The following is a 14,417-nucleotide window of genomic DNA, read 5'->3' on the forward strand; positions in this document are numbered from 1 at the left end:
ATGTATTAAAAGTTAAAATTTTTATTCAATGTCCACAAGGTTGCACAAGACACAAAAACATAATGTGCTAAATGCAACATCGCAAAACATGCAATTAGGTTTACAGTGTCTAAATTAATAATAACTGAAGCACTGTGAGTAATATATGAAGTTGTACAAGATTTCTGTTGAGCTGCCCACAGTTACAGCAGTGGGCTGCTGAATAGCTCAATAAAGCATGCTGAAACTGTGACCTCGAAAAAATGTCATTCAAATTGGCTCATGTTTGTGTGCTTATGGGTGTTTATGTTTTCCTCTCAAAGGTTCAGAATGAAGAACTGTACCTTTGGAGCCAGTGAAAAGCAGCTCATCTGTGGCATCCAGGCAAAGCACGGGTTTTGTGTGTCCCTCGGCCATTGCCACACACTGCAGCGGGGCCGTCCTGCCACCCTTCAGCCCACCTGTGGGAGTGATCACACCCCTGCACAAAGACGCATAGCATTTTAAAACACTGTTGTGAAGTGATTAAGTCTCTGAGGTTAGTTAAGCAGGTGAAAAGGAGGATGTTGCAACAAAGCTTTTCTGTGTTCAAATACAAAGTGTGCCATCTGTTTCATGCTTCACAACAGATTGAGGGAGAATAGAAAGGGAAAAAAATCTAAATGGGATGAAGGTCTCCTGATATGATCCCAAACCGTTAACCTAATTACAGGTTATTGTCAGGTTTGCGAAGTAAAATTGCCTGGGTCCGATTAGCCTTTAGTAATGGCAGATTTAAAGTGCCCCTATTATGGATTTTTTGAAAATTACCTTTCATGCAGTGTGTAACACAGCTCTAAGTGAATGAAAACATCCTGCAAAGTTTTAAATCTAAAAGTGCACCATGTATATATAGACTCTTATATATAAGAGTCGACTGAATCATTAAAACGAGTCATTTTTTAAAACGAATCCCAAGCCGTTTCATGTTGACATTTACATGAAACATTAGCATACTGCACGCCCACTTGTTGGTCTTTTCTCCTTGGTCTAGAATGAAAATGCAAATTTATTCTTTGCCACTAGGTGTCCCTTTTGGAGCGGTAAAAATAGGGGTTTCACCAGTAACACTGTAAAACAGAGCAGCACTGCGCTCACACTGCTTTATCAGGCATTAAAGGCATGATGACATGAAAATGTGACCAATCTGACCAATCACCGCAGATTAGTGTCACGCAAAGTAGGGGTTTGGAAAAATTAATCGTTATAACGAATCGTTTGGGACTCACTGAGCAAATAAGTAAAAATAAACGCAAATTATAAGACAACAAAATAGTTTTTTGACATTGCATACATATAAAACTTGTCGTTTGGGATTCCGAAAAACGAAATATGAACCTTTCAAAACCTATAATAGGGGCATTTTAAAGCTGTAAAGAATGCTGTAGGGTAAGAGACTTGGTATGGGCTAAGCTAGTATGTTATGCAGCGCTAAGCTAATGCTTTTCTAACGGTATGCTAAGCAAATACATGGAGCTTTTAGTTTGCAAGAATCAAACTGGAAAAAAAACTATATAAATAACTGGTAGCCAGCAGTATTAAATATACTAAGTATTAAGTATTATAGCAGGCACTGAATAGAGAGTTCATTAGAAGTTTTTGGCAATGGAACTGCTAGATGGACATGATTCAATAGGCAGGCTGAATTGTTCACATCCACTCCTTTGTGAGATCCGGCGGTTGAACCTTGCACACTTCAGGACCCCAACCTCCAGCTGCTCTCCCACAAGTTCATTGTCAACATGCTGATATTTCATTTGATTTATCAGACTCCAGCTGCATTTGACAGGCCTCCACTCTGTCTTTCTCTCCGGACTCCATGAGTCACACAGGATACGGCCATGAACCAGGCAGATGAACATCAGTGAAAACAATAAAACAGACTACATATATCGAGCAGGTGCTAATTATGTCCTGTCGTAGTGTACAACTGCCAGGCAGCAGGAGAGCCGATACATGTGACGTTGATGTCACATTGGCTGCAAAGCCAAGCCAAATGCACACTTGAAAGGGAAGCCTGTTCGACTGATGCAAACTGCAGCAAAGTCCTCTGGGAGTTGAGAACTTGGGTTCAGAAGCTTAAAATCCGCATTTCAAAGCCGCTCAGTTGGTCACTGCTGACTTTGCAGGGTAGCGTAGAAAGTTCTATTTTAAGACAACTTCAATGTCCATGTGTTTGGCAGAAGCATGATCGGCTCTCTATCAAAAGGCTGCAACTGACAGAAATGTTAGGCACCTAGGTGCTGTTTTCAGTTTATCCCAGGCAAAAGTAACACATAATTTAACTATGACTAATTCTGACATTTTGTAATGAAAGTACAAGGCAAACCATTTTATGTGTTTGATTAAAAACAATTATGCGTGTCAGGATCTCTGGGCACAGGTCTTCATGGGGCCCCCTGCCTCCACCAATGCAGTCCTTAATGGCTAATCTTTATCCTGTATTTAGGGGTCCCTCGTATTAAGAAGGCACTCTATGCACCACTTAAGCTGTATGCACCAAGGGCCTTGGTGTTCTGTTTCTTTGGAGGTCCTTTGCCCCATTGGTCTACATGGCCCATTATCCAGCCTGAGTTGATATGCACAAGAACAGAAAGTAGATATGGCTTGTGCATTGTGCTTGTGATTAACTGAAACTCTCTCACTCAAGCAGGGATGAGCCTACCGCTTCTGAGGATGCAGAGCAACGTGGGGCTTTTTAAACTTATTTATATCCTCAGAAATTGCTTAAAAGTCTCTTTGCAGGAGACGGGCAGCACTTCTTCCTCTTGTCAGCCTGTATGTGAGCGAGATGGTGCCAATTAGGAAGCACAGCAGCTCCCAAAAGACACTTCAAATCTCGTTTTCACCAGTATGAACACTGTCAAACCACCCATCAGCCACTGAAGCCGCAGTCAGACAAAAGCGAGGAAGGAACCGTTGCTCTCAACCATGTTGGAACTCGTGTTATGATGTCACCATTTTGTGGTCTGTCTAATGGCTGACAGGCTTGGCATAACCATCACACGACACCTGTCATGGTTGCTCATATCACATAGGAGAGCGGACAATGTTTCGCCTCGGATGGTATCCACTAGCTTTTTCTGTTTTCTCCCAACAATAGTGCAGACAAGCTGGTGTGCAATTGAAAACCACAATCTCCACATCCATTTTAACAGCAAAACAGAGCCTACTGCAAATGGATGTAACGTTTACTGACAGCTGGCAAGCCGAATTTCTTGTCCGATTTATGATGGGCCGCTGCCACGGGCTAAATGAGGGTTTTTATCACAGGAGAGATGTGCTAAACACACGTTGTTATGATGGAAGTGGGGTTCGTCTATAAACTGCTCCAGAACTTCAGAAAACAAAAATAAAACTTAAGGTCTCAGGGTCTTGTACTTGAGGGACCAAGACAAGTAAAATGACTTTGGGGTTGATCTCTCATCTCTCGTCTTACTTATTTCTGTCTTATTTTCCCCTAGTGTCAGTCACAACAGTGGGGGTGTTTTTAGCTCAGTACTGACCCCTTCCGGAAATTGGAGAGGTCATTTCTTTGAGTAAACAGGTGGAATTAACCTGTCAGAAGAAAAACAAAATCAAACAAAAGTAGGCATTACTTTTCAAAAACTGTGTTTTTTTGTGTTGCCAAGAAAGCATTGTAACTCCAGTTGTGGCTGCCAATTAGCCCACATACATTGGCAACCTGGCAGGGCTAAACAAGCTTTCCCTCCCCTGAAAAAATAATGAGGCTCTTCCCCTTAAGGCTGACAGCGTTCCCGACCAGCCCAGTCTCGGAACGCTCCATCCTGCCGGCGGAGCGAGACAGAAATGAAGCTGGAGTTTGGGATGAAGGGAAATTGGTCTCCTGTGGGCTAGGATCAGCCTCTGTCCAGCTCAGTGCCTGTGAAGTCCTAATGATGGTGGAGCCGTCAAAGCCTCTGTGCAGGCACAGCCACACACAGGTGACAAGAGGATGGCTGATTAAAGAGGAAACTGGGACATCCCAGCTCTTTGTGGACAGATGAAACGCGAGAGGCTGCTGTTGGCACATTTGTGCTCTCTAAAGTGAGAGGAACTCTAGGGAGGTCCGGCGAACAGGAACTGATTGTGATCAAAACCGTATGAGAAGTTTAAACATAAGTATCTACTAAGTAGTTTGTGTTGGTGCGAACTTCAATCAATGAATACTAACTTACAAACTATGATAAAGCATTTAACTGAAGCGGTGGTTTTTCGTTTCCTTTATTGTCCACCAAGAGAAACTGTTCACAGTTGGTTAATAGTGATGTTTGAGGAGCACCACATAATTTCTCCACACATAATTTTTTGCTCATTTGATCCGACAAAATTATAAAAGTGTTAATAGTTATTAATGAAAAAGCTTGCTATTTCAATCAAACAAACTCAATACAGGTGCAGTGCCATGCTGCGCTATGAACATTACCGCCATAAATGAAAAATAGGTCTATAAACACTGCCACAGCCAGAAACTTGACATGCAAGCACTGCAATACGAAAAATGCATGAAATAGGAAATACTCCATTTCACACAAGTGCAAAAACCAAAACGTTACAACAATTGACAACAGCAAACTTGGAAGAAAAAATAGAAATTATGTTCTAAAACCAAACTTACATGCAAAACATAACCAATGAGTAGTGAGCTCACAGTTCTGGACCCTTCCATTGGGTTGAAAGCAAAGAAATCAGAAGCTCTGAGAAAAACATGAAAGGGGGAGTGAAGTTGGCGGGGGGTATCCTGTTGCCTCTTCTCCAAGTCTACTCCTTATAGAAGACGAGCATGAGGAGGTCATGAGATGGAGTTTCTGTGCTTTTCATGGATAAAGGAAATGGGGAGTTGTTATGAATGAACCTTATCTGAACATTCCCAAGGAGGGATTTAGAGCAGACCTCAGAGAAAAGAAGCCTTCCCTACTGACTCATTCAGCTTTACGCTGATCAAAGAGGGTGTTGATCTAAAAAAAAAAAAACTGCCCGGTTACACTGGCTCCAGATAAAACAATTTAGCCGAAATACTAAGACATCATATTGTGAAGTTTATCATCATGCGGTTTTGTTTCATTCGGGGATAGTTTATCACTGCTTGCTCACTTGGTGAACAAGTTAAGCCAGCTGTGTGTGATTCCTCCCTTAAACAGATTTGTCTCTCAAAGGAAATTTGGGACTGAACTGTTCCAAGCACTCCATGTTCCATCATAGAGCCTTTAGCTTCTAATGGTATAACGAGAACAACTCGAAAGAAATGAGAAAAATGCAATTGTGCTGTCAGGATAATGGGATACAGAGAAATCACAGTGTCACTATATTGGATTTTCTGGGATTCTTTACAACAGAGACCAGAGAAAACTTGCAAGAAAAACAAGAATTAGATCACTGGTGGTTCAAAGGACAAAAAGACATAAAACTTGTTAAACAGGTTAACAAATTCAGTCTGCATCTTACCAGCCAATTTTCCAGCTGATTTTCATTTATAAGTTTCATTTGCATAGTTGCTGAAGAATCAAAAGACAGGGTGTCTCTCAGCAGTTGGGTGTTAACCCTGAGTTTATGGCCCGCCGACTCAAAACAACTTCTGGACTCCCTGAAAATATTGTTTGGTCACACTTGGGAGTGACTACTGAAGATCTTCTCTATCAGATCTGGTTATTTTCTATAATTTGTGTCAGGGTATCAGAGAAAAATATTAAAGGCTGTTGGCAAAAGGCATTGAGATTTTGGCAAAAATGCCGGTAGGTGTGACACTCCAGACCAAAATCGTTTAGAGTTGGCTAATGGGACAGCACCTTTTGATGCTAGTTCTCAGCTGTTGCAACCGTCAAATAAGATTTTTAATAGGGCCTTCCCAACAGCTTGGCAGAAAATGTTCAATTAAATAATTATGTGTCATAAGCAGACATTTAAGCAAGTACATTCAAATCAAAAGTTTCATTTGGAAATCGGTTTTCCTTCCTCTGAACCTGCAAGATTGTTCAAGCAATTCAAATATGTCTGTCGATAAGGTTCATTCAATTCTCAGTTCACGACACAGGATGCAAATTGAAAGGGTACATGCATGCTCACGCCATGACCACACCCGGTGGGGGCGTGGCCGGGCGGGGCAACCAGGCGACAGGAAACAGAATGACAGACAGAGATCTCTACCTGAGCACCTCCGAGAGAGAGGAGTCGCTGTCATCCGACCTATAGGGCAGAACAGCAGTTGGGTTAGGGGAAGGTGGGAAGAGTCAGTAGAAGACAGATAGGGAGGGGGAGGAGCCTTCCAGGAAGCAGGCGGGAGCAGGGGCGGGGCTGGACCAAAGGGGAGGAGTTAGCAGGAAGATTATGCAGAATTCATTGGGTGAGGTTACTGGTGTAAGACACAATGTTAGCAGAAAGAGCCCACTCCAAACCTGAACCATATTGACAAGCCTCATAGTGATTTATTCCCAGAGCTTGTGTTGCTGTAATTCACTCGGTTATTTGAGCTGTTTTATTTGAGACTCTCATGACCAATAAAAAAGGCTAGCGTTTTAGTGAGATGAATTATCAACACAATTGTTTCATTTGTGCAGCAATTGAAACACTATAGCGCTCTAAGCTCTCACTATTCACAGACACAATATCAAGTACATGAGATTCAAAGCCGCACATGCTAATCATCACTTGCACGTTATACTAAGTGCATTAATTTGAATTTGGATGATTTTTGATGTGCAGACAGTGAAATATGAATGATATACAAACAGGAATAGTTTAGAAAATATTTTGTTGTTAAAACTAAAATTAGTATTTTGAAAAACCTGAAACCAGAGTAGGACATAGTTTAAAGCTCTATCATCAATATCTATGAGTTGCAATCGATTATTAAGTAAATGTATGTTTGTCAAAAACTAAAAAAAAACTTTTAATAGTAATGCATTTATAAGACATTGCTTTGGAATAGATGTTAAAATACACAACAGCATACACATAAAACTTAAATATTATGTGATTTACAACATGACTAAAGTGTCAAACTCTGGAAACATGTCTGTGCAGATTTACATCCATTACCATTTAAAAGCCCATGCTACACTTAAAAATACTAAAAATAAACTACACTATCATTCAAAAGTAAGATTTTACTTGTTTTTAAATAAATGAATAAATAAATACCTTAATACAGCATACTTTTATGAATATACAGCAGACACATTAAACAGATACTTTAAACTGATCAAAAGTGACAGAACAGATATTTGTAATGTTACAAAAGATTTATATATTTAATGCTGTTCTTTGGAAAGTTCTATTCCTCTCAAAAAAAAAAAAACATTTTCCACAAACATTTTAAGCAGCACAATAAGTGTCTCATATAAAAATTATTTGAATACTAGAGTAGTGATGCTGAAAATTCATAAAAAATATATTGTATTGTATATATTGCATTTCCCAATATTACCATTTTACTGTCCTTTTATTCAAATAAATGCTGCTTTGGTGAGCATAAGAGACTTTATTTTATTTTATTTTTTTAAATCTTACAGAGCCAAAACTTCTAGTATATGTGCCCTTAAGACAAATGTACAGATGTGACAGTTTCGTATGTAAACACTAATTTCACATCAAACTTCATATTACCAAATCTCACAGGGTGTCCGTGCTTTAAACAGACTCGGTTTTATCAGAGCAAGACTGGGTACAACTGCAGAATTATGGGCCACATGATTTTAAGAGCTTCCTCATTCTGAACAGGAACAAATTCATGTGACAAGATCACGGCCCCAGCGATGAGGATCAACCCTGCTAAACACCTTCGAATTGCATATCTAAGTCAGCCGCTGGTCAATGAAGTCAGATTCTTAGAGTTAAAAGAAAAACAATATGAACCAGTCCCTTAGAGCGCATCTGATTGGCTGAAAAGTAAATGAAGTGTCAAGCATTATCGCAACTTTAAGCTACAGAATCAGTCAGACGTAAAGAAACTTACCACATGCACACATGCTTATTTGAGAAACAGATTAATGAGTGTGTGACCAATTGACAGTACACTTTGGTTCGCTGACACCAACGCTGATTTGAATGTTGATGAAGGTCTATTAATACTGGATTGCATGAATGTCTAGCGTCTGCTGTCCGGTTTTGTTATTCTATTCTAACCCAAGCAACAACTTAAAGGCTGTCAGGATTCCAATCTAATCAAGTCAGTCCCTCCCATTACGGACCAGTCAGTAATCAAGTGGAGAAGTGTCTCGTGGGCTAAAATAATTAAGATCACACTTCAGCTTATAGACTGAGACGAGCGCACTGACTGTGACTGACACACACATTAACAGGTGAGATTATTAATGTAAAAGTGCGTCAACATACATTAGTTCTATACGAAAAGAATTGGTAAAGGAGTTTTATTAGCACTGCATGATATTAAGTTAATTCCCATACAACGGCTATTATAGACAGAAATGTTACATCTTTAAAAGATACAGATAACTTGTGTGCCCATGCATGTAACTAGGGTGTTGTGATGTGGTTGCTAGGATGTTGTTATGCAATTACTAGACCAAGACAAAAAAAAAAGCCTGTGTTATTCTGGTCCATAAATACTGCATGTGCATGCAGTTTAATCTGGGGTCAGTATGAGCCTTATGCATTTTTACTCACCATGGTATTTACTTAATTATATTTTTGTCAATAATATTAATTAATACCTCAACAATTCATTTATTAGTAAATTTTGGTTTGTGTCTTTCAATTTCATATTTTGACAACCCCAGATATGAAGACAACTCAAAATGGTCGACATATTTGCTACAGAATTTTATCATTATTACTTTTACACAGCATCATCATTATGCTGTGTTCACACCAAACGCGAATAGAGATTTTGGCGTGAATGATTTCAATGTTAAGTCAATGCAAAGGTGTGTTTACGCGCGTCTGGAGGTCTCGCGGCGCGAATGAGGTGAATTCGCGTCTTCCGCGCTGCGCTAACCTCATTCGCGCCGCGTCTAGTTCGTTTATGTGCATTTGTGCATTTATGTGTTTGACCCAAATTCGCGTCTGCCGCCCGAGTTGAAAAATTTGAACTTTGGCGTCAATTCGCGCCGCGTTAACCAATCAGGAGCCTGCTCAGGAGTCACTCATTCAACATAGAGGAACGACTGTTGTGTTGTGAGCAGTCAACCTGAGCTTTATGACACAAGTATCATACACAAGTTCATATTTCAGGAATAAAAAGGACCTCGCTTGGAAGAGTGTGTTGTAAATACACATTTAACTTTTGAGTCACGTACACGTTTATCGACCCGCAGCCTTCCCGCTGTTTTTTACAACTACAGTATTTTCACCCTAATATAGCCTACAGCTACTTTTCGCTAACATGATAATGTGTTTATTCAGAGGACGTGTGCAGGAAAAAGTGGAAAAGACCCGAGTGCTCGATCAACATCAGCCATCTTGCAAACAGACAACCGCTAGCACTTGCCCCTCCCACAAGAAGCGGATTTCACCTCAGACGCGCGTCATTTTCGCTTCAAACTTTTGCTTTCTACGCGCGTCTATTTTGCTCTAGACGCGTGAATGCATTAAAAATGTTCAAGCGGCAAACTAGACGTGAATTTGACGCTCTATTCGCGTTTGGTGTGAACACAGCATTAAAGAGAGATTTCATCAGTTGATATGTCTCTTCAATGAACACTGATTCTCAAGCAGGGAGATGCAGAATGACTTAAGAAGACTAAAATATTATTAGCACTAATAGTATAACTTATACTTAAACTGATTTAAATGCTGTGAGTAAAACATAAAAATAAAAAACATTTTCATATGTTGCAGTTAAAGTAACATTTATGACACCGGTGGGCTAATTTGTTATTACATGATTATAACAGTAATAGTTTAGTGTAAACCTGATTTAATCTTGAGAAACTATATATTATTTGAAAGCTTAAAGACTCTAACTTTCATATTTGGCTTGTGACTGATATTTGTGACTTATTTTTGAAATACTTTACGGAGCAACCATCATTGATTGATCGTTCAAAGATTTTCATATTGTTTCATATTCATAATTCCGCCGGGCTGGCCACGCCCTGCCCCCCAGTGATGGTCCAGAGACCATCGAGCGACAGGGGGGCAGGGCGTGGCCAGCCCGGCGGAATTGTCAGGTCCACCGGGTTGGCCACACCCAGAAAATAACAGCTGATAAACGACACGTCACAGCTGTCAGAAGACGCTTCTGAGGAAGACTTCAGGTTGCAGTCGAAACATGTCAAGTTTTTTTTTTTTCTCCACCTAAACGGTTTTGTCTTTCTAGAAGAAAACTATCTAATATTCATCATTGATTGATATGCACCAAAAGTTTTCAGAATCAGCGAATGAGTTCTGAACTCTATTTTGAAATAGCAATGCACATGTAAAATCATGAATAATTGGTAACAGATACTCCCTTAATTTTCATTTTTCATACCAGTTGTTCAAAAGATAATCCATTAAAAATTTGTAAAAAATTTAGATGTTTTGAATATAAAAACAAACTGACAGACTCATTAACTACTACAGCTATTCAGGGTTCTCGCCACATATATCTTTTTGTGCTTGCTAGAGGTTGAATTAAAATCAAATACTGCTATACTGCCCATAATACCTCTGAATATGATGTCTTATTTACTTTAGAAATATTAGTTTCAGATTACTCAAATAACATTACATGAAATTGAGGTGCTTTTATATGGTCACTAATGGGGTTTGATAGTCATCTAGTGAAAAAGTGTGGAACTGCACCCAAACTAAATGTTACTTAAAGCTACTTTTTTGTGATATCAACCTCAAATTTGGAACACAGCTCAGATTTTTGGTTTTGATTTTCTGGCAGTTTTAGAGTTCATCATGTTTTGTAAAAAATCTTGACATTTTTATTTTTTTACATTTTATGTTTTCATAAACTTCAACTTCCATGACTTTTTTCACTTCTACAATAATCTGCCAAGCATCTTCTTAAAAAGAACAAAAACTTAAGTCCATGCTCTTAAGCATTCAAGAGTTTTGTAAACACATTTCAGTTGGAAATGTCATTTCCAAACATAATTTTAGGATTCTTCACCCATTTCAAGTCTAAACGTGAGGGGTTTGTCCGAATCCCTAATTCTAAGTATGAGCTACAGTAATAGTCATGCTCGCCCTAGCAAACGGCATTGATTATGGTGATTTAACCTAGAACACAAAATTACTGTGCTAAAGGAGGTTGTATGACTACGAACAGGACACCAAGCCAAGAGCTGTAAACAAACTTCAGTATGATGCGGCCTGGTAGAAATTACATTAAGATAGACCCCCAGTCTGCTGCCATTCGTGCCCTACCCCACACACACACACACACACACACACACACACAGAGAGAGAATGCAATATTCAAAGGGGTGAAGAAATAATGCGATAAATCCCTGACAGACACATCAAATGACCAATTTAGATCTCTATGGCAATATCAGACACTGCTGATTCAATTATGGAAGAAATGTGCAAACAAAACCCATCTTCAGAGGGTGGAATAATTGGTTATCCTACCCTAATCTGCGCACTTGTGGTGTTATAATGGGAATTCACAGGAGTTGAAGAACTGATAGTAGCTTCTGCTGTCAGCTTTGAGTTATATTAAGCAATTAGAGATCGATAATGCCTGCGGCACACGCAGGGTTAATGCTGGGGAACCGAACTAGTGGATTAAAATACTGTAATGAAGCACTCGAAGTAACCTGGCAGAAAGCAAAGCCATTCACTTATAGCTAAAGGAGGAAAAACTAGCTTGGTGGAAAAGGAAAACCTGGAGAACATGTGGGCTGGTGTAAAATCCCATGCTCAGATACGACGAGGAATTAGACCCCTACAGGGAAATCAGCCTCTGATGATTATAAAGAGTTCATGCCGTCTGTGTGTGTTTGTGTGCAACTCACTTGTCGAGCGCTGAGCCCTGACTCTGGTTGCTTGTCAGGCGGGAAAAGACGTTACGGTCATTGCGTGTTCGGAGAGGAGGGGAAGGAGGAGGAGTGTAGCCTACGTCTGGACTTCTGACATTAAAAGAAAAAAAGAAAAACAACACACAAACAAAACAGCATGTCTGATTAAAGGAAAGAGTATAACAGTATGCTGAAACGTAATATTTCTGAACATATCAATAATGAAGCTGGTACACACTTCACCTTTAATAACAAAATAAAGTACAATTGAAAATAACAACAACAGAATAAGTAAACACTAAAACCATAAATTTAAAATGAGATATTTATATTAACTAAATAGACACATACTGTATATAACTATATAATAATAATAATAATAATAATCTTTAAATCTATCAAGGGAACATCTTCGTACATTTTCATTTATAAAGGAAAATGTATACTATTAGTAGTTTTTAAATTATTAAATAATTATTAAATACAAAATTAAATAATTGGCCTTTACTTTGTCGTTATACTAAATGTCTAAGGAAATAATTAAAACATGTCTGGAATAAGAATATCTTTGCTCTTAGATATATAAACGTGAAGGGCATCGATTAATCGCATCCAAAATAGAAGATTTGTTTACAAAATATATGTGTGTGTACTGTGTATATTTGTATATTTGCATGTATATTTAAGACATAATACATTATGTTTATATCTTAAATATATTTATATACAATATAAAATATGTGGATATAAATGTATACATGTAAATATTTTCGAAATATATACTTTATCTGAGTGTGTGTGTGTGTGTGTATATATATATATATATATACATAAATAAACATACACAGTAAACACACACATATATTACGTAACGAAAAACTTCAACTTTGGATGCGATTAATCATTGCCCAGCACTAGTATTTTTATTACTTCATTTTTTTTAATTATTAGCGTATTAGTTATTGATTTGTTTTTTTTGTTTTTTTACAGTACAATGTTTTACAATGTTGTAAAGCAACAGGAGATACAACAAATTATAATATATGGCTGGCCAAATCATGTATTTGAGAACAACATTTATTTCATAATGAGATTTTCCCTCATTTTAAATTTATATTCATAAACGAAAGGATGTTGTTTTGTAAATTTTTAAAACAAAAGATCAATAGGATTAACAATGCAGATTTAATTTCACAGCCTTTTTTGATCATATTTACCAAGAATGCCAACAATTCTGACCCCAACTGTAAAATATTGTAAAATTTCCCCTAGCAACTAACCTTGCAATCTAAAAGCATTAATTGTCAGATTTCTGGTGATGAAGTTACCTATATGGCTGGCCTCGTTCGTATGACTGCCTCATTGTTAAGGGAGAAGTGTCAGATCCTCTGGACAGCCTTGGGCTGAAACATCAGCATAGAAACTGTGTTACATTCAAAATAACTGAATAACTGCTTTATCGAGACAGAATCCCAAATTCTGATTACACCTTGACCCTTAAGAACTGAATAACATTATTCCAGTATGAGCTCCACTCACAAAGTGTGTCCTCTGACAGGCAGGCTGATGGTTCGAGACACCAGCTCTCTGGAGTAGGGCTCTTTAAGGACCAGGCCGTTCTCATGGATCTCTGATAGAGACGCCAGGGACTTAGTGATGTTCTTGGAGGTGAGGTCCAGAATCGGGCCCAAATACTCAGCTGACACCGCCTTCATTTGTGCAGAGAGCCGAGGCTCAACCTTTGAGAGGAAACACAGTAAATAATTCTAAATACTACACTGCCACCTGCTGGTTATAACAGACACGAAGTGCTGCTTTCCAAAGAACATACAGTAGTAATAAAACATTACTTGATCAAATCTAAGTCACAAAGCTTGAGTTTACCTTCATCTTAAAGTCATCTTGACTCGCAGACAACTTCATTTGGTGAAAACTGTAGCAGGGAGTTGAGCGGTGTAGTTTAAGATTTGATAGATTATTTCATGATCATCATGTGTGAATGTACTGTAAGAATATATTCATACCCGCCCTCTGACGCCTGGCTGAACTCAGACACATCCTCATCTGTGCTTGCATAGCCATTCTCTGACGAACATATGACACAAAATGACAAATTAATACCATGATTGCAAAAGCACAGAATGGATTTGGAACTGTTTCAAACAGTAAAACAGGAAATAAAAACCTGCTTTCTATAATACTACAGTGTCAGCACATATAAAAATACATTAAAACATTAGTATAAAGTGATTATTCACCTTGCTGGGCATTGTGGATTAGAGCTTGTAACTCAGGGATACACTCCGCCTTTTCCCTTAGAGCATCAAGGATCATGTGATTTTGGGAAGAGCCAATCACATCCGTCTGTCGCAGCTGACCCTCCAGCAGGCGAATTTGAGCCTCTTTTTGAGCAACTTGCAACCCCTATATACACAAACACACCTGATTGATATTTTTTTTTAAATTAAGTCTCTTTTTGCTCAC

General features: G+C 38.6%; 1 protein-coding gene across 5 annotated transcripts in view; it reads right to left on the reverse strand.

The window, feature by feature from the left end:
- The window catches only part of LOC132119276 (kinesin-like protein KIF21B), a 79,906-nt gene that overhangs the window by 10,132 nt on the left and 55,357 nt on the right, over positions 1–14,417 (reverse strand). For 2 of the 5 annotated variants that reach the window (XM_059529104.1, XM_059529100.1), the window contains exons 21-28: positions 14,192–14,357; positions 13,958–14,018; positions 13,818–13,866; positions 13,473–13,672; positions 13,262–13,336; positions 11,931–12,044; positions 6,163–6,201; positions 324–460 (exon numbers count right to left, since the gene is read on the reverse strand). In XM_059529104.1, the coding sequence (XP_059385087.1) occupies positions 324–460; positions 6,163–6,201; positions 11,931–12,044; positions 13,262–13,336; positions 13,473–13,672; positions 13,818–13,866; positions 13,958–14,018; positions 14,192–14,357 (841 nt within the window). The remainder of the gene's footprint in view (positions 1–323; positions 461–6,162; positions 6,202–11,930; positions 12,045–13,261; positions 13,337–13,472; positions 13,673–13,817; positions 13,867–13,957; positions 14,019–14,191; positions 14,358–14,417) is intronic. The other 3 variants (XM_059529101.1, XM_059529103.1, XM_059529102.1) reach the window with 3 other exon arrangements.

This window comes from Carassius carassius, chromosome 38, assembly GCF_963082965.1.
Source record: "Carassius carassius chromosome 38, fCarCar2.1, whole genome shotgun sequence".
NCBI classification, from domain to species: domain Eukaryota; kingdom Metazoa; phylum Chordata; class Actinopteri; order Cypriniformes; family Cyprinidae; genus Carassius; species Carassius carassius.